Source organism: Cyanistes caeruleus, chromosome 3 (assembly GCF_971803275.1).
Source record: "Cyanistes caeruleus chromosome 3, bCyaCae1.hap1.1, whole genome shotgun sequence".
NCBI lineage: Eukaryota > Metazoa > Chordata > Aves > Passeriformes > Paridae > Cyanistes > Cyanistes caeruleus.
In genome coordinates this window covers 85,492,954-85,516,374 of record NC_141703.1, presented here as the reverse complement: position 1 = coordinate 85,516,374, position 23,421 = coordinate 85,492,954, and the positions used below count along the sequence as shown (strand labels likewise).

The following is a 23,421-nucleotide window of genomic DNA, read 5'->3' as shown; positions in this document are numbered from 1 at the left end:
TCATAAATTGTATATTTAATTTGGATATTTGCAAATTAGATTTCAGTTTTATATATATTTAACTGATGGTATGTGAAAATGTGCAGTTTACTCTATATAAGCCTTTTTTAACAGATTTGCTCATTTTCCCAAATTGTATGGCATTTAATTCCCATAACATAACCTCTGTTCTCAAAATTATGATTTGTGGTTAAGCTAAAAAGCTGAATCTGCATCTCTTCTGTTGAGAGATGCACCATTTCCTTTTGTTTCACTTAAACTTTGCAGGATTTCATTGCACTTCTGCTTAGGTCAGCACAGTTTGGAAAAGAAAAACAGACCAAATCTAAATCACTGTATGAGAGCTGGGCTCTTGGCTTTTATCGCTTTCTCTGGTCTCTGCAACACATGTCGTTTCTTTGCATTGGGTAGAATGTAGGATAGAGTCCTAGAAGGTTTTGTGCTGGAAGGGACCTTCAAGACCATCTAGTTCCAAGCCCCTTGCTGGGGGCAGGGACAACCTTCCATTAGACCAGGCATGGAGAGCAGTGGTGTCTTGCTGAGTCACTTTCTGAATGAAAACTGTTGAACCTGTCTCTAATGAGTGAATGTAATTTTGTTAGATTTAGTTAAAGTGCATAATACCCAATTCTAAATCTCTGCTTTATGTTTCTGTCCTACAGGGAACACAGTGAGTAACCTGATTTTCATTCTACCTCCAATCTATGGTGCGATTCAGACCTATAAAGATGGCCTTGAAAAACGGTATTTAGCTGCATATTTGTGTCTTACAGGTATGTGTAATACTTAATTTGCTCTTTCATTATAAAGAGGGCTCAGATATGCAATGGAAAATATATCTAGATATTAATAAACCCAGTAGTTAAATCCAAATACTATGTGTGTGGCAAGTAGACCTCAATTTTCTACACTTGTTAATGTTTACAGAAAATTTAATCTGTTGCAGGAACATGAAAATAGAATTCACTAAATAATTTTATCAGATTTTAAAGTGATCCTTTTCTGGCTTTGGGTCCTGCTAAGTGTATCTTAGTTTGCTCTGTATTTTTCTGATGATTTACAGAAGGTGTCTTGTGTATTCTACTTATAAACAGTTTCACACTATATTAATATTTTTCTGACATTTGTGTGGGAAAGTAATATAAGAAATGGCCAAGGTGTAGAGGGAAGTGGAAAGGCATTCTTTAATGACTTTGAATTTGTTTCCAGTTCCTCTTTGGCATTTATCACCCAGCCATCATGTCTGGGAAGTTTTGCAAGAATGGAAGAGCAGTATAATATTTGTTTAGATCAACTCAAGGGAAGTCTGTCCACTCTAAAATAACAAAATTCAGAAAAGAACCAACTTCCTTTTAAATGTTAATTGTGTGACTAGAAGTTTTGTTCCTTATAAGAAAAGATGTTTGAAGATGGTTCAGATTTGGCACTTGGGTCTCAAAACTAGATTTCATAGAATTTCTGTGTTTCACAGGATTTCTGTGTTTGTTATAGCTCCTGTCTCTGTGGAGATTTTTCCCAGTCTTTGGAGTGGTAAGGGGTTGATAAATGTTACTTTTAAGACTGGCATGTTATGTATTTAGGTGGATGTTGTTGAAAAACACATACCCACATGTTAAATGTATCCTTGGTACCAGTTAGACTGTAACATAGACAAGGTGCAAATTCACAAGTTTTCAGTTATGTCAGCTTCGCTGATACATGCACTGCTTTGCATATTGTCTGAGCACTTTCTAATTAGCCATTTGTAAATTTTCTATGGTTTCAAATAATTACTAATTTCTGTCTCAGTATGAGACAGACAGAATTCTTAAAGGTCAGGGTTTACTTTTAAAAAGATATGGTAAGAAATGCTGTGTAAATGTTTGGTGAAGTTAGGTGTTCTTGAATCAGTTTCCCATACTGCCATTCTTTTTAAACTATGGAAAGGAACCCCTTAAAACTCAGTTTGAAACTGTCTTCACCATGATTTGTAACTACCTCTGTCAGGCACAGTTTATGATGGACAGTGTGCTGCTATCTGTCCAGAATGTCAGGCTGTCACACCAGATGAGCATTTCTCATATCCCATTAAATGTTTAAAATAATAAAAAAAAACCCCAAAAAACAAAAAACACCTGTCTTTGATCACTGTAAACACCTTGGACTTCAGTTTTTCCTCTCTCCAGTGTTGTTTGAAGGGGAGCTCAGCCTGCATTTCGACAGCAGTGCTGGAAGGCAGTGCTGAGTTCCATCTAGGCCCTGCTCATCTGTGACTGAGTTGGCTTTGATTCCTGTCTGTAGTGATAAATGGCTTGATTTTTATCACATGTTGGAACCTAACATTAAAGGTCTCTCCCAAAAGCATTTCCCTTCTGCTTTGTATCTGCTTCAGTATCTGTAACCCTGTTTTACAGCAGGTGAAAGATGTAAAGAAGTGTGGAAGACTTTATAGTTTTTCAGTGAAAAATAGGAACAAGATGATTTGGAATCACAAACCACTTAACATTTGCTCTACTACAGAATAAAAGCAGTGAATGAGAACATAAAAAGAATTTTAAATATGGTTGAAATGTGTCAGGAACATTGTCATTCTCTCTGTGCATGTGACTTAACAAGAAGCATACTGGAGATAGATTAAGTGTACAGAAAAGTCTTTCTGTAAGAAAGTACGAGACAAAATTCTTTCTATCATGTGAATTTTATTTATTAACAGGTTTCACTCTATTTATGTAATTTGTAACAAATAAATGCAGACTTAATCTTTGAAAAGATAGTGACTTTAACACAAACTTGTGATTTCACTTGAGGCAGTATGCTTCATTAAAGCAGAGTTTCTAACTGAGTGTTGTTTTGTCAAAGTAGAAATTCTTTAACAATTCTGCTGTGAAGATGGGGGTGGAAGGGAGGGCACTTTAGTTAGGTTTGAACAATTTTGAATAGTTACTGAGATTTTACAAGATACTGAAAGACAGCTGTCAAAGCCAACGTTAAATTAAATCTGCTAGCATTTGAGAACATAAGAGGTGTTGTTTCTAGACATTATTTTGATCCAAATCAGCTGTTTCTTTTACGTGCTTCCAGACATTTAGCTGATTGTCAGTTCCTTTGTGTTTTACCATGCTGTGTTCAGTGTTTGACTTTTATACCCACAATTTCTTTGGTTGACATTTATTTCATTTTTGAAGTAAATGCATTTTGAACTATGGAAGCTCGGTTTGTTTCACATACATGGTAAGATCTTGCCAGCACAAGGGGTATTTCTAAATAATTGTTCAAATAAATTTCTTGCTCATACTGGTGCCAAGACTGAGTTACACTTTTCAGCAAAGCCTTTAAGATACAGCTCACTGTTCTCAGCCCCTTTTTCTGCTGCCTTTCAACATAAAGTGCATGTTCTCAGTAGGAACTAAATATGATTTTTAAGCTGTAGAGAACCATTTAATCTACATATAAATTATGAAGGATAATCTTAAGCCATTATTTCAGTATGTTGTGTCACTTGAAGTAGGTGGAACAAATCATTGGACCATTACTATCCCAAAGAATAAGCAGTTGGTTTTGAGTAATTCCTTATGATTCTGGGGTATTGTATCAGGTTCTATACATGCCAGGTCCTCATCTCCTGCATCCTGAGGAACTGTGATTCCAAAATGGTTCATATTCTAGAAGTATCATGATTTTTAAAAAATTGTGTCTGTATATATATATATATATATATATATATATATATATATATGTTACTTCTGGACCTAAGGAAATAAGAAAGCACACAATGAAGTAATGTTTGTTAGATACTTCAGTTGAAATTTGGAAGGATTGTTCTGATTGTGTTTCTTTGGCCTGCTTAATACAGCTCAGTCATTCAAGCAGTGCCAAAATGGAGGAAAGAAAAAAGGTGCAAATTTTTTTCTATATTAGGCATAGCCATAAGAACTCTTAATTACTAAATTTAATTTCCAGTGAAACTCTGTATCATGTATTAGAATATTTTCAGTCAGAGTTAATTCCGTTCCTCTTACCTAACACCTGTAGAGAAGCTCCCAGGGCCGTGTCAGTGCTGGTAAATCAGCTGTGGTTGGGAACATTCCTGTGTGCTGAAGCCAAGCAGTGTGGATGAGCCCGTGTCTGTTCATCTTAGCCTCCCAAACACGGTGACCGCATACAGACACCCTGCTGGGCTGTTCCTGGAAGCTGCTTGGGGAAATGCTCGTTGGAACAGGCCTGATTCATACCACAGACTGTTCCAACAACTCACTAGTGCAGACACTTGTACTGCAATGTCTGGGAATAGTACCAGCCAAGCAGGTGTTTAATTGTAGAGCTGTACCTCTGGAGTAACCAGTGTTTCTCCTGTCTCATGCTGTGGAGGGGAGCCATTACAACACAAAATAAACTAAAAATAGTTAATTTAATTCTACTTTTTCATCTTGTTTCATTCTTTAACTTTTAATGATGCAGTGTGTTGTTGTTTAATTATGTTCAATCATTGTAAAAAAATAAAATGGAATTCAGCTCCAGATTTAAATACCTAAACATATGTGTCTACCTGTGCAGAGGGTTCTGTCTGCCAGTGCAGTCAGTAAAGCCAGGAGAACCATTTGACTCATTCTAAAATACCTGTTTAGCCAGCTGTATTACTCTTTATAATGACATTATCTGAGTGGAGGCTTTGAAACCTAGTTTATGTGTAGATACCTAAATAAAGATATCTGTGAAATCCTAATAAACTACTTTTTAAGTAAAGGACTTGGGCTTATAATGAGAATTTTGAGTGCTGATGGATAGCTACATCAAACTGAATTATCACTGATTATGTGATACTTCTGATGCTTCCTAAAACTGTTGAAAAAATCACTCTAGGTTTCAAATCCTGAAGGTTTATAGGATTCATATATAGAGCTGGATCTTTTGTATAATATTAGATTATTTCTAGCCATAGGTATTTCCCTTAAGTTTTTTGACAGTACATGTATGAAGTAAAGTTTGTAGACGCACTGTTTTTATATCATCGTAACATCACTGTTTTATCCACTGGCAGGAACCCCACAGGGTGTTTGCTGCAGTACAGAAAGAGACCCTGTTATTCTACACAGAATAGCAACCCTGACTTTGCGTTGCTAGTCTTCTGAAGTGACATTTTGATCTCATAATATTGTGACTTAATGTGCATTCTGTACTTAGTACATAATTTATATATATATCCCCTGTAACTTGGCAGGTTCATTGATGTAAAAATGCCAAGTGACTTGCAGTATTTACGAAAAGTGAGTTAGAGCAGTTAGAGAGGGAGTGGTACTTACTGCTTTGATGGTGTTAAAGCTTCCCAACCAATGTGCAGCTTTTACTGAGTTAAGCTCCTTTGCAAAAGGAAACACCTAAAATATGAAAACTGTAACCCCCACTTACAAGGTGAGGAGCAGATTTATTGTTCTGTGTGTTAGTGGCTGTATGGGAAAGTTTCTTCTCCTGAAATCTTGTGTCATTGCAGTGATCATGATCACTCATATTTTGAAAAGTTCAAAGCTGGCAGAATGTCTCATTGCAGGTGGTTTTTGTGAAGTAACTATTTCTTAGAAATGTCTTGAGCCTGGAACCATATGATCTGTCCCTGTAAGCTTTTCTTCTTCCAGAAGCCTATTTTTTATAGATAAATATTATAGATAAAATATTTTTCTAGAATGCATAGTAAAATTTCATAATCAGAGAAATTCTAAATATGATTGTTACACAAAAGCAAGAGGAGTTATTGTAACTGTAGAGATTAATTACAGTTGTGGGATTAAATGACTTGAAACACTAATATCTGCAGCATTCTTGATTTTTTCAAAGATTGAAGAAGAAAAATTAATCTAAAAATAATTGCTTCTTATACAGGAGGAAGGGAATGAATTTGGTTGCTGATTGTTGAGATCTATTAACCCAAACAACATTAACAAAAACAAACAAGAAAACCCCAACAACATATTTTGTTAATCTAAAATTTGTTGAAATTTCTTATGCAATGATTTTGCCATACTTGGAAATGACATTTGTTACAAATTGTAAGTTTGTATTCTGTGACAGCCAGGATAATGGATGGCACTGTTTTAATGATGATCTTAATGGATTTTTTCCTCCAGAATGAACAGTTTTCGTCATGTGGTCTGTATATACAGAAAAATAGCTATGAGAGTTCCTCATTAGAATCTCAATGAAGGTGAAAGCAGTTTTTGCTTATTGTTTGGAAAGATTTTTCAGAAGCAAACCAACGTAATCAGAGTTTACAAAAGTGCATGTGGTTGTTTATTTTCTGGTATGAGTTGTGCTTAATTTTCCCAGAGAAATAATGACATTGAACTGTTGGATAATATATTTTGAAATGTTGCTGTATTACTGTCGTGGTTTTAAACCAGTAACTAAAAAAACTATTTTTAATTTTTTTATTTTTTTTTTCAGTAAAGCTACATGCTTAGGTATTTAATTTCACTGATTAAGTGTAATAATCACAGTTCTAGTTATTAACTAAGGAAGCATCTCTAGACATGTCTCTTGACTGTCTTGGCAATCCTTTACAGACTGCACAGAGATAGAATTCTTGTTTATGCATCAGTGAAACTTGACTGGTTTGTGTAAGCAAGGTGATACTCTAGCCACAAAATATGGCAGCACTGCTCAGTGATCAAGGCTTGAGTGAAAATTACTTGACTTTCTCTGAAACAACAGTCAAAGGTAAAACAATTTCTTGAAGGAAGACAAGACATCACATTACTGTACTTGTTCTTGCAAAATAAAACTGAGCTGATGCTTAATGAGAGTGTTTTACTGATAATATTTCAAAGTAATGAATGATGCATTAAATACTGTACCAGCTTTGTTCTAAACAGAGAAATCTAGCTTCCAAGAAGCATTATTCATGCCTGAGTGAAAAAACTGTATAGGCAAAGCATATGTCTCATAAAGTGACTTCAGAAGTAAATTCAAAATGTGTAAAGAAAATATTTCAAATAAATACAATTAATTTCTTAGAAACTCATTTTTCTATTGATAAGGCCCAGAAATGGTAATCTCATTTCAGAAAATGAATCCTATGTGGGATTGGTTTGTTTACCTTGAGTTTCTGAGTTCTAGCAGCAATTCACTTCTGCTTTTGAATCACATAATTGTCTTAAGTTGGAAGGGAGCCACAAGAATCATCAAGTCTAGCTCTTAAATGAACAGCCCCTGTGGGTATCAAACCTCAGACCTTAGTGTTATTAGCACTATATTTTATGGAGACAAGAGAAAGCTTTTAGTAAAACACATGTTTTAAAACTGGACAGTAAGCAGAAATATTGAGAGTCTTCCAGAAGTACTAGTTATTGAATGATTCTTTGCCTTCTAGAAGAGTTGGAACACAGAAATCTTAATTTACTTAAAATTAAAATAAATAAATAAATAAAAGGAAAAAGACAAATTGATAGATGACACTCCATTCTGGTTGCCTCTGCTCCTTTCCTCTTTGAGATTACACCCAGTTAGTAGGACACAGTATTGAGAGGAGGTAAAGAGGGCACTCACACCTCAAGCCCTGTGAATTCAGGGATTTAATTGGTGACTAATATATAAAGTAGAAGGCTGTGAAAAACTAGGGGTTTGTCCCTGCAGTGAAATGCTGATGTTATAATTGCTTTTTCACTGTTGAAGCATGCATTTTGTGCGTTTAAGTTAATGTACCTGAAAATTTTACATGCATACTATTATGCTGATAATAGTTCTGGTTTGTTTTCAGCTGTGGGATTGGGATCTTGGTGCTTCCACATGACCCTGAAGTATGAAATGCAGGTGAGTACTGATAAGTAGCTGTGAATCATTTTCTGTGTGTATCTCACTGTACAGTCAATTTGCCATTTCTTGGCTAGATGAAATTTGTATAAAATGAGTTAATCTGCCTTAAGTACCATTGTACATGGCTCCTGTTCTCAAACAAGGCAGTAATGCAGGTCTTGTTTCAATAGGTATTTTTGACTGATTATATACAGAAATATATACTTCCATCTACAATAAGAACTGTCATCAATTGCTTATGTTGGTAGAGGACACTTTATCCTTTGGGAAATCATGTTACCTTTTTACACAAGATGTTATTTTAAAATACCCACAGCTTTGGCATAATAGCTAGCAGTATAAACTAGAGTTATTGCTACCTATTGTAACTTTCCTTATCTTTGTTTCTATTTATCTAGATGCACCGGTAGCATTAATACTGAAATCAGTATCTTCTGAGTAGCAGTAATTGAGTCATTTTCTCTCTTATTTTTGAGTAGACAGCATTCTAGAACAAGTCACAGGATATAAGGATTGTCCTGGTGTTTCTTGTTTTCTAAAGTGACACAAGAATTCTTGTCCTGTTGTACTCTGCAAAGATTAAGGAAATGTATCTTTGAATTAAAATCACAGGACGAAGTGGGATTTTGTTCAAAATGAAGAAACCTATATTTAAAAGTCTGTGTTCCCACCACAGCCAATGGAAATACAGTTAAATCAGTGGAGTGGACAGAGGTAGTTGGCTGGGCTGAATCATTCTCCAGACTCCACTGGCAGTCTTTGCTCAAAAAAGATTTGTTTGTCTAAACAGAGATGTTTAGTGTTATTTTGGACCCTGTGAGTGTTCTCTCAGGCCTTCAGCTCCCATCTCACAAGGGTGGGGTTTTCTTAGACTCCCATCACATCTGCCAGTCTTGGATGGGTGTATTGGAGGTGACAGAGCATCTCAGGTGGCATTAAGCAGCTATGCTGTGGCAGCTGAATTGAGTCCTGCATTTTTGCTGATCCCAGTGGGACCTACATATTGCTGATTGCTTGATGTTTGCCTCCATAGTGCTCTGGTTTGTCTCTCTGGCAAATGGTGGAGACTGACAGCTTCCACAGAGCATATCGCTGTCACCATGCAAGAATATTTGGTGCTTTTCTTGGCATGAAAAAAGTGGTTTGGAGAGCCATTTCACCACTCCCTCCCAAATTAGAGTGCTATTTACCTGTATTTGGTAGTGAAACTGCCTTGATTTTCTGCCTCTTTCATATTGCTTCCCTCAGCTCCTTGTTCCTATCATGGCCAGTATTTCAAATCCTCTTTCTCACACTGATGCCGAGGTGAGAAAGGGCACCCTGAAATCACAATCATTAAAATGATCCATACGTAAAACCTTTTATGAAGGGGGAGATTCTGTTTTGGGTGGAGGGTTTTTGGGTGTTTGTTTTGGTTTGGGTTATTTTGCAGTTGTTACTGGAAGTTGTGTGTGTGTGTAGGGGCTTTATTTTAATCTAAGTCACTTTGCTGCTGCTTGCCCAATAGTTCTTGTGTTGCATCAGAACAACTAAGGGGCCTATGAACTGTGGTAAGTAAAGTGGGGCAGAAGCAGATGAGAGGGAAGCAGGAATGTCTTACATCATCTTGTCAACTGATGTAAAAGGCTTTGTGTGAGGCAGAGAAAGTACATTTATTTTGGCAGCCAATCCACAAGTGATCCATAATTATTCCAGTTGTTTGCTTACCGATCACCATGGAGGAAACAGTTCAACCAGTAAATAAACTTTTCTCATTCACTTTCTCTTGTTATGTTTACAAATCAGCATAGCTGTTCAAGGAGACTTTCTTTTTTTACATTTGTTTTGCAATCTTAATACTGTAAATGATGGATTCAATTTGCTAATTAAGAAAAATGTGAAAGCTTCTGTTCTTGAAAGCAGTTGTTAGAATACTTGTGTGGAGATCACTCCTTTTTATGTTATTTTTATGGGAATCTGCTTGATTGGATTCTTGAGGAATGCACAAAATGCTTATTTAGCCTGTTAAATCAGCTCCCTAAGTTTCCTTCTTTCGATGGTTCTTCATTGTCCAGGCATGCCTTTGACAGTACTCCTAGAAGCATTAATTCCTTTAGATACAGAAGTCATTGTCTTCTGCATGCAAATTCTAGTTAAGATCTTTTGAGAGGCTCTTTGTTGCTACTGTAATGTCCCTGAGATGCTGCCAGCATATGAACTTAAGAGTGTAATCACCTGTCCAAATCTGGAAAATTTTCATGTATTGTATTTCTTGTTCTTCCCCCGCCTTATTCTTTTATGAGGTGTTAAATGACTCACACTCTTTAACAGCCACATGAATTAATCCTGTGGCTAATTCCTACCAGACTTGGAAAAACACATCTCTGACTTTTTAGAATACTATTACTGTAAAGCTGAATTCAGCTATTGTTTCTGTTTTGTCCCCTCTAAGGCATCACAGCAAAGATGAACTACTGTGATAGCAAGGTGCCACCGAACATTCCTTGCTACCAATGCTCCTGATACTGTCTTAGTGCTGCCTGTTGCGGTCCCTGACCCTGTAATGCACAGGTCTGGCATTTAAACCTTGCTCTGCAAGATTGGTTGTGTGCTGGCTCAGCACCTGGACCTGGCTTCCCATAAGCCAGACCAGTCTGATCTCCTCACTGGAGAGAGGCAGTGGCAGCGTGGGGGAAGAAGCAACATCTGCCCTATCGGTGGCAGCTGGGCAGCAGAGCTGTTTAGCGCTCTTGTGAAACAGTTCCTGAGCTTTATATAACCAAAATCACAATGAGCTAATACTTCACACTCAAGATAATACATCTCTCTTCTTTCATAAAGAATTAGATCCACTTTTTTTTCTTTTTTTCACAATAGGAAATTTTAAAGCTAAAATGGAGGTTTTGACAGTGCAGTTAGAAAATTATCCCAAACTGAGCAGAATCAGGCTGGCTTTATAAAAGGGTTTGAGTGAGCTGCTTACTGCTCTTAATAATCTCATTGTTTAGAATAACATTGTTATGAGCTTAAGTACCCTGTAGCAGTAGTAGGAAAGCAATTTCTTTACAGGAACAGCCATCAAGAACTTTGAGTGATGATTGAAAAAGGTCATAATCTTTTTTGCATCTAGTTCTTGTTTTTCTTAGAAGTCAAGCTCTAAAAGTTCTAAAAGCTCTTACTGTTAATGTTTGCCTAAAATATTAGCAATCAGGAGCTGTGGATCTTCATTGATCCATTTTGTATCCTTTTTCACTTCCACGACTTTCAGTCCTTCCTTAATAGGAAGGTAAGTTTAAGTGTATATTTATAAGCAGAAATTCATGAAAGTTCTTTGGTGAGAAGTTCTACAAGAAAATGATGCTATGATTCTTTTTCCTGCTAATGTTAAATGGCAATTTTGAGTGTACCTGCTATTGAGAAATCAACTCTCGTGTGATTACAACTTTAATTCCATTCTATTAAGGTGGCAAGTTCCTGAAGAAGTAACTGTTTTAGCTGAAACACATCATTCTTCTCCCAGAGTATAAAAGTTATTTGAGATAATAAAACCTTATGTGCAGCCATAATTTCTGGGAGAAAACCCCAACAAAACAGCCCACAAGAACCCCACATCAAATAAACAAAAAACCCTGTCTCTGAATTAAAACAATGTAAGAAATTTCTAAAAGTAGAATGTAAACATGCAAGCATATTGCCCATTCGAATGGGCTAAAATTGTAATTTATGCTATGAAAAAATTACATTTCAATTTCTCTGTCAAGTAAGAACATGCTACTGACTGTAAGGCCATAGATGGGATGGTCCTCTTCAGCCTGGCTTTACAGAACTAATTCCTACGAATATCTTAAGAGGCATGTGCAGCAAAAAAGTCAAGATTCTTTGAAGGTGTGGGCGTTTATGAAGGATAATATTCAAAAGATTCAGAGTAATAAGCTTTTTAATGCAGCTGAACAGGGTTTGACAGTGCTACGTGTTAGAGTACAGTCAAGAAGATGGATATCCAAATGACTTAAAAACTCTGTTTACTTAAGACTTACTTCTCCTTAATTAACTTAGACAAGCTTGTGAGTTAAAAGTAGCTTTCATGTTTTGATGTCTTTGCTTTTTACAGCTGTTGGATGAACTGCCAATGATATACAGTTGTTGTGTGTTTGTCTACTGCCTGTAAGTACTTGTTAATTTTTTTCCTTGAATATTTATGAAATGTTAACTTTTGAAATGTAGAGTCTCTGAAGCAAAATTTAGCATATATGGAGAGAACACTTCTACTGCTTTCAGTGAGATCTGTTTTTGTACAGCATTATGATACTAGAGTACCAGGCTGGCTTTAGTCCTAGTTTTTCTACTTTAGATATATTTTACCAATGGGTTTTTTTTTTTTCAGTAGGGGAAAAAACAAACTCATTAAAGCCTTAGTGTAGTATACAATCAGAGCTCAGTGCTACTTCTGTAAAAACAGCAGACATAATAAAATCTACTTCAGTAAAGCCTACAAAATTAGCAACATTATAATTTATTGGAGCTGGATTTCTATGATGTATTCTGGCTCAAAATTCAAATTTCATATTTCTGGCTAAACCTGCTTTTCACTCATCTGGAAAATTAAGGGGACAAGATTTTACGAGGAGTTGAATACATATTTTGGGGAGAGTGTCTTAGAACATGCATGACAGCTTAATGTGATGCCAGAATATGTTCTCCCATTTAATTTTGGGAGCAATGTAGCATTTGATAATGTAAAGATGTAAATAATGTAAAGATACCCTGAGTTGGCTTTTTCTTGCCTGTTGCTGCAAGGTCTGGATTGAATATGATTTGTTCTGTCACTTGGCAAATGCTAATGATAAATCAACTTGTTGCAGACAAAAAGAGAAAAAAATATATTTTTGCTTTTGAGCATATAAAATATTCAGCTGTTGAAAATTGTGATGTCTTGGTGAAGATTACTGGTAGCTTGCAATGGAGATGGGATGCTTTAGGACGAAACCCCTATCTATGGAAATTGCCCTCAGTTTGTGACTCATATGTTAGTGTGATTTGTACAAACTCAGGACCAGAATCATAATGCCTCTTTTAGCAGAAATATTTCCATTGTAGCTCCCTATCTCCTTGAAATTGCCTTTGCATTTGTCTGATTTGAATGTGATTGGAAAAAAGGATGAGAAATGGCTATAAAAAATCTATCTGATTTTTTTTTTTTAGTATAGTCATTACTTTATCTTCAAAAGCACTGAAGTCTGTTACTGCATTTATAACTCCAGTATGATTCTGTGTATGTATGTCTGGTAGCAATTAAAATGCTCAAAAAAATGAGCTAATGTCATATAGGAGGCCTTTAATAATTGTTTTGGTTTGCTTGAAGGTAGGTTGCAGGTGGTTGTGCACAGGACATTCCCTTATACATCATTCAGTCCTGCTGATTCTCAAGCTGTGTAATTACTTCAGCAAGCCATTTTGCAAAGTAGCACATTAGTGCTGCCTTTAGACTTTTTGTTTCCCAGATGTATTTTTATTTTATTTCCTTTTATCAACTCATGATGGTGTCTGTTTCTCCAAGTTTATAAACAAAGGAACTAGACAGATGTAACTTGGAATTATATAGACAGCTTCCTTCAGCACGGATGATAATGGGCTTCTCAAAATTCATTTCTGCTGGGTTTTTTGGACCTTTTTTCTGATGAAGGTATAGTCTGTGTGTATTTCCATCACAACTGAGACTGAGACATTGTGAAGGTAATTTTAATTGGTTGTTTTACATACTGGGAGCAGTCAGGTGGTTTTACCTTCCACTTCTACTGGTACCCAATCTAGCAAATTTACTGCACTGCAACTGTAGTGAAACTCTTAACAACCTACATTTTAACAGATCTGAGTTAACCGTTTTGTAAGGCAAAAAATTACTGTTTGCTCAGTAATGTTTTTGACAGCTGTGTCACATTTTAAACTAATTTCTAATTTGCCATCCATTATCACCCTGTAAGCACCTTCTGAAAACACTTCTGCTTCAGAAACTCTTTTCTTAGAGTGGGTTACTTCTTGGCATATGCTTGAGCTTATTGGTGTTAGGGTTTTTTTGCCTTAGATTTTTAAAAAAGCATTTATTGGTAAGAGCATGATTTTTTTTCTTAAAATAATACATCTTTTTGGAAGGAGTTAGAATTTCTGGAGGGGCCTAAGACTAATTTGGATCAATTTTCTCACACTTTTTTTAATATTATACCTTGGAAATTGCATCCATTATATGGTAAGTGATGAATGTTATCTCTCTCCTTTATCCTCTCTTCCAGGTATGAATGTTTCAAGTACAAGAATACAGTCAATTATGCACTGCTTTTCTTGTTAATAACATACAGCGTCGTAGTCAGCATAGTAAGTAACTTTTTCTAATATGGCATTTTCACCCTTAGTTTGGCAGTTTTTCTGACAGTTGGAGGAATGTTATAGAGGCAATACTAAATCTCTGTCACTTCCAGTCAAGAAAGACAAATTATTCTTTTGTTGGGAAAATTATGTTGCTGGCCAGAGAAACCTAAAACCTTTCTATCTAAACCACTGTACAGAATAAATAAGGAGGAAAAGCAATAATCCAGTTGCTAAAATAGGAATGTGAGAAAAACAGTTGCCATTAACTTGAGACCTTGGATAAGCTGTGTGTCTCACCTTCTTTCACTTTAATTCATCTGTAGGAATAAGAATCATTCTGTTTGACTGCAAAAAAGTGAACTGTGATACCCAGTCCAGAATCCAGACTGGCGTTTTAAAACAGGCAGAATAAGAGAAGAACTTAGCTGTTTGTTAAAATGCTTCTAATTTTTTTGTGTCATGTCATGGCTAACTTGTCTCCCTTTGTCAGTGGAGTGCTCATTCTTTATGAATAAATTCAGTTTCATTCTGGCTGTCAACCACAGATGGAATTTCCTATGTAATTTTTATTGATAACCATTTCTTTAAAAATTAAAGTATTATTATAAGTCATCTTCAGCTGCCAAAATACTTGCCTCTTCTGTTTCTCCTAAAATTTTTTACACTTGTGGCACATTATGCCTAAGGTCTAGTGCCCTTCCCTTTTCAAGAACATAACTTAAATTAGCTGTATTACTAATAGGAAGAACTACTAGCTTTTTGTAAAATTAATTGAAACATTACACTGTTGTCAAAAACAATAATAGCAAATCAAAATTAAGTATGTTTTCTTCTTGCAGTGCGTATCGAGAACATCTGGTAACTTCAGTATCTTAATTGTTTTTGTATGTGTTCAACTCTACTAAATTAGAAACCTTATGTTAGATGTTAATGTTTCTATTGGTGCTTCTTAGTTTAAAATAACTCCACAGTTAAAACCTCAGGTTTTGGCAGAGGAAATTTGAAATATATGATCAGCTTTAATGGTGCATGGATAGGCACTCATGGCTTGATTCTAGCAGGAGAAGCCTTGGCAATATTTAGATGAATAATATTATGATGGTTCTGTTGCAAATTATTGCTCTTTTTTAATTGTTCCAGGTTTACCTAGATTTGAAAGAGCCTGTATTCCATCAGGTAAATCTTGCTCTGTTGGAAGAGCTAGTTTTGGTTTTTAACTATGCTATTTCAGTGGATTGTGTTACAGTATTTTACTGCTAGAAGAAAGATGGAAGAGAAGCACAATTTGCCATTTGTTTTTTCTTTAAGCAGTATTGCTGCCTGTCATTTCACCATCCTCTTACTTAGTGACCTGAAAAACTAGATTGCTTAATGTGTGTTGTGTTTCAGCTTTTGACCTAATATTTCCTATGGTTTTCATCTGTGGCAAGGGTAATGAGGTGACCCTGAGGTGTGAGAGAGGAACAGCTAAATAAGTCTTTTTCTGCTGCTTTCCATTAGCAGCTGCTTTGAAACTATGACCTTACATTATAAGATGTCTTGATTGGCTTAGCACCACATTCTTCTCTCTGCTTTAACATATTAGTTTGAGTTTTTTAACTACTCAGCTTTAATTTGTGGAAATTCAAGGTGAGTTTAAGCACAGAATGCCTTCTAGGGTTTTGCACCAGACTGCTTTGTCCAGACTTAATGGCATATTTGGTACAGGCTCCTTTTGTAGCAGTATTAATATGCATCCCCTGCCTGTGGGGATAGGACCTGCATCACTTACCTCTTCACAGGAGGTTAGGAAACGATGCTCATTTCTGTATGCCATGGGTAGTTTTCCCTCATTTATGTTTTTTTTATTAGGGATAACAGCTGAAAAATTGCCAAGCAAAAAGCACTGAGCTCTTTGCAAGATGGAGCTTTAAAGCTTTGCTTTTTGAAATTGGTAGTGCCACTGCTTGTCAAAATATGCCTGCTGCATCAGCAGTTGTAAAAATGATACGTGGCTCTTGTTGGTGGATTAGTGAAGTGCTGATCAAGAGAATAAATTTTCAGCTGCTCCAAATAATCTCCCCTAGAAACATGAATTGTTACCCTACCTGTAGATAAAAGAGAAAATTGTGGTATGGGATGTTTTGGTGATATTAATTACATCCTTTATTTTTTTTCCCCCTACTTACATTTCCAGCAGAAAGGTACTGATTGGGACGAAAGTGACAATTTCTGGTGCTTTTACTGAGCTGGTCTTAATGGGTTTTGAATGAAGTGACTTAGAGTAGTTTTATTAACTGCAGTGGCAAAATCTACTATTTATAATGAACTTTTATCTCTTTAATCAATTATTTTCCCAAGCTGCATTTATTGGAATTAATACATTGCAGCTTCACTATAGTCCATTTTGATGCATTTGTTATAGGTATTGCCCCATATCACAAAAACTAACACAATAGATATTATAACTTTTTGAGAAAGAGGGAAACCTTGAACTGTTGTCCCATGCCTTTAATTTTCTGCATCTGTTTTCTCTTAGGTTCAGAATATGAATTCCCTGTTATAATTTATACATGAGGAATCAATGTAGAAAATATTTGGATCCCGTAAAAGTATTGGACTTTTTACAATTCTTTCCAAATTGATTTTTATGGAGAACATACTGTTATGGCCGAATTCCAAATGCTCAAGTACTGTAGTCATTTATTCACAGTCTTTGCCAAATATGTTGTAAATCCTGAGGAAATATTTCCCTGGTTGCACAGCTAAGTAAGGTTATTTTCTTAATACTTGTACATTATTTTAGAGTGCATAAAAAATGAAATAATTTCTGTAAGCATTTTCAAACTGAGTGGTTCACTTAGACTTAAAGTAAAATTAAATATGTTCATGCAATCATAGTTTAAATCACAGTCTTTCTAACTGGGTTAGAAAGCAGCATCAGGAGATAAAGCAGCATTTGGTTCCTCCAGGTGTTTGTCTGTGATCATTTTGTCAGCCTTGCAAAAAGAGGAAGAACTACAAAGATAACTTTTTGTTGTTCATTGTTTCAGTCTGGATTGTGGTTTTTTTTTTCATCTGGAAGGAGGCCAGTAAGAATGAAAAAAGGATCCTATTACATTTAGCAACCAGGATCCAAGCTTCATTTTTACCTAAGTTACTTTCTACTTGTCTTTCCAATTTAGGCTCATAAATTGCCAGCTGCCAGCAGGGCACAGAGGTGATTTCAGTTTGTTGTCCATGGCACAGTGGCAGCAGAGACCAACTTTTTTTTTCTGCATCCATATATTAAGGGAGATTTTTAAGGTTTTTATTGCTTCAACTGTTGGAAGCCTGAGATGCATGTTTTGGTAAGTTGGAGGCAGCACATCATTTGAAGGAAAAGACCAATTCCTGCTTGACAGCTGATCTAGTATTTTTTGCCACCTCAGCAATTAAATGAAATATATTAATGGTCTTTACAACCGTATATTTTCTTGTTTATATCTAAATCTCTTAAACTAGAGCACTATTAATCCTAGTTTTCAAGGTGCTAAACAACCCTATGTACCAGCTGCCTGGTTGTTTTTAAGCCAGTATCATTGTCACAGAAAACAGCTGTGCCTCTCCTCTCTTTTCCATCTGGCACACAAATTTATTTTCTGATGTGAATCTGACTGGGGAAGTCAACAGGTTGAAACTCTACTTGGAATTAATTTTAAATCAGATTAGTTGTTCATCCCTGTTTACCACATGTATACAGGGAAAGGGGCAGGGGAAGAATGGCTGCTAGTGTGATCCCCAGAAATACAGAGACAGCCCTGGAAGTAGGGGTAGTTACTCTGGAAGTTAAATTTTCAACTCAAGTCTTACCAGTAGCCTTCTTCCTAATATGATGAGGCCCAGAAAGCTGTCACTACACAGCAACGTGTTCCATCCTGATGTCTGTTTGTGGCATACCACATCTGATCACTTGTCATGATCAAAACCTTGTTCAGCTAGTGAGCCAAATTATGTGAACAGTGGAACAGTTCTAAAACCGTGTTTTATTTGTGTAGTCATCTGCTATGACAGTTTGAGGCAAATTTTTAGCAAACAAATAACTAAAAGGTTAATGGAAAAATATACTAAATAGCTGTTTCTTCTACATTAAGAAATTTTGTATAAAAAATAGGCATTCTAGAATATTCTTGTGTCCCATGAGAAACCAAGGCAGCTGATGAAGCAGATCAGTAGGAGAGTTGCAAATAGGGTAAGGTAGTGACTAGTGAAAAAGGACTAAAGGAGATTATGAAAAAGCCTGAATTTTCTTGGAATCAGTAGGGGGACTGTTTTGTTTGGTTGGTTTCCTTTTTAACAACCTGTAGCAGGAAAAAGAAGAGTGTACTGCTGGTATTTGTGATGATACAAAGTTTGGGAGGAAATTAACAGATAACTGGGAGACCCTGAGGATGAGGAGTGATTCGAAATGGAAGAGATGTACTGATGGACAAATACAAACTATTCTTGTTCTAAACTGTTCACAGATCACCAAAAGAGTGCAGGGTGTGCCTGGATGTGATACCTAACAAAGTTTTACCTTGATAGAAATAGTAAAGCCATGGATGGTAAAGGGCATAAAGTAAGCACTGCTGCCTGACATCTGAACTAAGTTGTGCAGCTTGGTGTGTAGCCCTCTAGTAAGAAACAGCTGAGGGAGGTGTGCAGCTCCAGTCTCTGTATATCACAGCAGCACCTCCTGGGTGCTCACCTTCAGTGAGGAGGATTGGAGCATACAGAGCAGAACATTTTGTTGTTCCAGTCTTTTACAGGCTTTTAAACACAAATGTGTTTTACTGCTAACAACCTGTTTGGGTGGGGAAGCGGAAAAGGCAAGAAATTGAAGTGTCAGCTATGGGCATATTTTTCTTCAGTCACTGCAAGGTTCTTTTTTTTTTTTTTCCTTCCTTCATTACTACTGTCCTCTTCTGCAAGCCATTAACTCACTAGGAAATACCAAGCTGAAAACTCTGCAAAGGAAGCTTTTCCTAGCTTTTGCTCTTTGCTGCTTTTAGCAACTGCTGGAAAAGGTAGCATTTTACCTGGGCTTCAGACTGCCTGTAACATCTGTTTCTCTAGGCATAGTCTGACACTATTGAACTCCTTGTACAAACAATCCAATAGCAATTTGGGTACAAGCATAAGGGTGGTCACAACCCCTAATGTGTATGACAGAAATTGTTCTTAATGGATAATTTTTTCCCATATCTCTACTGCAAAGGAGTATTTTAGCAATGGAAATTTTAAGAAGGAGCAAAGAAAGAGAGATTGGCAAATCAAACTGTAATTTGCATTCTGGAGGAGCCTTTCTATGAGTATCTTCCTCTGTACCATCTCTCTCTTAGAATAAATTGCTGTATTTGATTAGAAAAAAATGAAAAGGGCTGTTTTAAATGAGGCAAATAATGTATTTATGTGGTTGGATCTTTTTAGGCAAATGATGTCAGCGATGAAGAATTGTACCAGCAGGCAGCAGCTAGCACACCTGAGCACTCCCCTTCCTACCCTTAGCTTGGGACTGATAAGCACTTAAGCTGTGTCTAGCAGGTTTTGTTGGTTTTCTTTTTTTTCCTGGTTTACTTGCTGCACCCCAAAAAGGGGACTGGAATTAACTAACAAGCCAGAACCAATTAGCCTTTCAAATAGTTTTGCTTTGTTTAGCTCTACAGAGCAGAACACACAGTAGTAGTAATTTATTTACTGAAGTTCTTTAATCTTGTTCTGAATGCAAATGAAGAGCTGCTGTGCTGACTGACTTTGAATAGTCAGTATTGGAGCTTACTTTTACCTGTTGTCAAACATAAAGGCTCTGTTATCTGTCTTGTTCTGTATACGTGCACTGATAATACAGTGTGTGGTACTAACATCATCCTTAAAGCTAAAAGGAGTTTGCAAATTTGCCTTTATGGATTTTTGGAAGGGGTGTTTCACTTTGCATTATTACAGTAACCTATTTTATGTGAGATGACTAGACATACTTACAGGTTAGTAGGATCGGAACGCCCCAATTACAGTAGAGTGAGAGGCAGTCCCTGTCTCAAAGACAGTCAGAAAGAAGGAGAGGGGTATAAGAAGGAAAATAGAATATGGTAAGGACACAGATTTGTCTGTGAGGTGTAGCAGCTTTTAAAAATAGACAGCAAAGGTTTATAATTTTTCTGTTTCATGTAAAACAAAGGCAGAATTAAGTAGTAGAATTAGATAGTAGCTAAGTAGAAGCAAAATAGGAGAGTTAAGTCAATGAACAAGGAAGAAAAAGATACTAGAAGGCTTGTGGGCCACTGGAAAGAGGCAAAAAAAGCGAGGCACAGCTGCTTGGAACAAACTGCCTTTTGACAGGAGGAAACAGTGTTCAGAATAAAAAAAATACAGAAAGTAATTGAATGTCACCAGTGTCTAAAAATCCTTCCTGCTGCAGTGACTTCTGCATCACTCTTGGGCATGACTGGCCACATTTTTTCCTCTTCTTTAAGATCTGTACATCTTGGAGGTGGTGTTACATGGATTTTAAGTTTGTGAATAAAAAAAGGAGAGTGATTTGAAGATCACGAGGCAAATAATAAATTATTACTTTGACTTTTTTAAGTCAGGTGATTGCATTCAAATTCATCAAGCCTACAGTGAGTCAGATTTTGCTCATGGATCTTTTCAGTGTGTGCAGCCTTCCCACTATATAATTAGATTATATAGTGAATCCAAACAATCTGTAATAGTTGTTTGAAATGCTTCCTGGAAAGTTTTTCCCCTTAGTGATGCTCAGTGTGGGAATAGTGCACAGTCTATTCAGGTGTTTGCTTTCAGGAAAACATTAATCAAATAGAAGTACTGCTTTCAAAAACAGCTTTAGCTGATGCTTGTACAATCCTGGGCTAAAATGCACAGAGAGAGAAGAGATAATAGGAGTTAGTTACTGGTTTTGATTTCAGGATGCTTTCTGAGTGCCATCTAGTGTTTGCTTTCCGATTTAGAATGGTGGAACGTTGGTTTTACAAAACTGGCTTTTTCCTGTAATTGTATAAGGGACATGCTTTATAATCATACTTTTATTTGAAACTTGAATAGACAGCTTTCTGGAGATGAAGTTAGAAGGAATGCTATTTTCCTGAGACTTAAAAATAAAAACAAAAAAGACAGAGGCTGCAAAAAATTTTTACTCCTGTAGTATTTTATAAGGTCTCTTGAACCCAACTGCTGAATTTTATCTCTTTTTATTTTCAGATCATGTATGGAACACTAGTTTCCATCATAGTCCTAAGATCTGTTTATATAGTATTATGGTAAGTAGCCATTTAATTAATTAATTAAATTCATTAATAAAGCATTGTAAGTTACAACATAGCATTTGCAGCTGTTTTATTTTGGTGGGCTTAACATGAGAAATTGGCAATGGGAGAATTTCTTAAACTAGGTACATAATGTTAGCTCCTGGGCTCCCCTGGGCTGAAAGGGAATGACTCATCATCTTGCATTTTTTTGAAGCCACTGAGATAACATTAAACTAAGCTGAGATTTCTATATTTATGATCACTGTTTACTGTCAGGTGTTCTGCTGGTGGCTTCAGCTGTTAGCCTGGGATTTAAACAGGAATTGAGTTTGTCTTCATATTGCTGGGTAGTGTGAAATCTGTTGCTAATATCCAAACTCTAATGATAATTTTGGGAGAGTGGTAAGACTGCAAAGTGGAACCATCACTTAATAATTTCCTTTTCTCTTCCCTGCTCAAGTATTTAAAACATATTAACACACAATAGTTTTTCTTAGAGTTTTCATTGGATAAAGTTAGGCATAATGTTATGGAAATTGAAATTAAAATTGTAACAAACAAAAGGTATTAAACATGCTAGGAGACATTGAGAAGCATTATAATCATCAGAGCACAGACTTGGTAGGTAAAAGGGAGGAAAATGGAATTTAATCAGTATTGGAGTAAACACATACCTTTAGCTCTCAGGGGCTCAGCTGGTTGCCCATTTCTGTCTATCCACTGTGAATATTTGGTGTTCCCATGTGTTTGGGGATTGCTTCTGAAAATTACTTATTTCTTTCTTCTGTCATCATTTTAAATGTGCTTTTTGTTAAACTTTGTTTCAAGTTCCACGTGTGTCTGTTCAGGAACACAAGGAAGAATTTAACAAAATGTGAATTCAGAGTATTATAGAATCCTCAAATATTCTGAGTTGGAAGAGACCCACAAGGATCAAGTACATTGACTGAATCGCCTTCCAATTGCCATTTCAGGTCACCCGGTTTGGCTTTCCCCGAGAAATTCTCACAGGCCAAATACAAATGTTCACAGACTTTTTTATTAAGCAAGAAGAACTTAAAACTGATAGTGTGTTGCAGCTTTAGAAACAATCATCAATTTAAAGGCACTTTTCAAACCTGTGGACTGGAAATTTTAATCCTCGCCTAGAGATCTTAAGTGATACTACATTAATTCACCTCCAAGGGGAACTAAATTGAATCAAATTGAAGAAATTTTAATTTTGTTTTTATTCAAAGATTTAGAACAGTTCTAGTCTTTTAGATTAAATTTATTTTTGTCTGTGTAGACAAACTCTTGGGCCTGCTATTTTTCTACTACTGTAAATTCCACAAAGTTATGCATTCTCATTATTTCTGAAGCATTTCATGGTCTTCTGTTTTTATCAATAACATCACCACCTTCCATCCCAAAGTATCACTCATTGTTTTGCTCCAGCAAAGTCTGTCTCTGAAGTTCCACCTACTTTTTGCTTCAGTTTTGGAGGCTTGAAGTGTATATTCGTAATTAGCTTGATCACTTCATTGCAACAGTACCCTACAAAGACTTATTTCCCCCGTTGGTGTTATTATGCAAACTGGGTAGAAATTTGGGATGGGGAGAGAAGTAGGTTTAAAGTGCTTCTAAATTTTAACTAAACTACTACTAATTTTAAATTAGTTCTGCTAGAGAAGCTCTGCCAACCTGAAGGTACCCACTCTTTTCTCTAAAATTCATCCCCAAGCACACTTAGCTTTACCTTCTCTGCTCTGCTAGAACATATTCCTGTGTTTCCATGAGTAGTGCTAGCACTTGGCCAAGCCACTTCCAGCTTACTGACTTGAGTTTTGCTTGTTTTTCTCTTACTTCACTTCCTATCACTCATATTTCTTAGTGCGGCCTTGAAGTCACACTCTGAGATTAGAATGAAAATCCCAAAGAACAGCATGTTATTCTTTCCAGGCTACTACCTCATCCTGTCCTCACCAGTTGTTCCTCCTCCTTCCTGTTCCCCCCCCCTTCATCTCTTTCTTAGAAATGCTTTCTTCGCAAGATT

General features: G+C 36.3%; 1 protein-coding gene across 1 annotated transcript in view; it reads left to right on the top strand.

The window, feature by feature from the left end:
* Nucleotides 1-23,421, top strand: part of ACER3 (alkaline ceramidase 3) — a 54,259-nt gene that overhangs the window by 18,611 nt on the left and 12,227 nt on the right. Inside the window, exons 2-7 of the mRNA XM_023922154.2 lie at nt 663-773; nt 7,727-7,779; nt 11,873-11,925; nt 14,049-14,130; nt 15,265-15,300; nt 21,340-21,398. Coding sequence (XP_023777922.1) covers nt 663-773; nt 7,727-7,779; nt 11,873-11,925; nt 14,049-14,130; nt 15,265-15,300; nt 21,340-21,398 — 394 coding nt within the window. The remainder of the gene's footprint in view (nt 1-662; nt 774-7,726; nt 7,780-11,872; nt 11,926-14,048; nt 14,131-15,264; nt 15,301-21,339; nt 21,399-23,421) is intronic.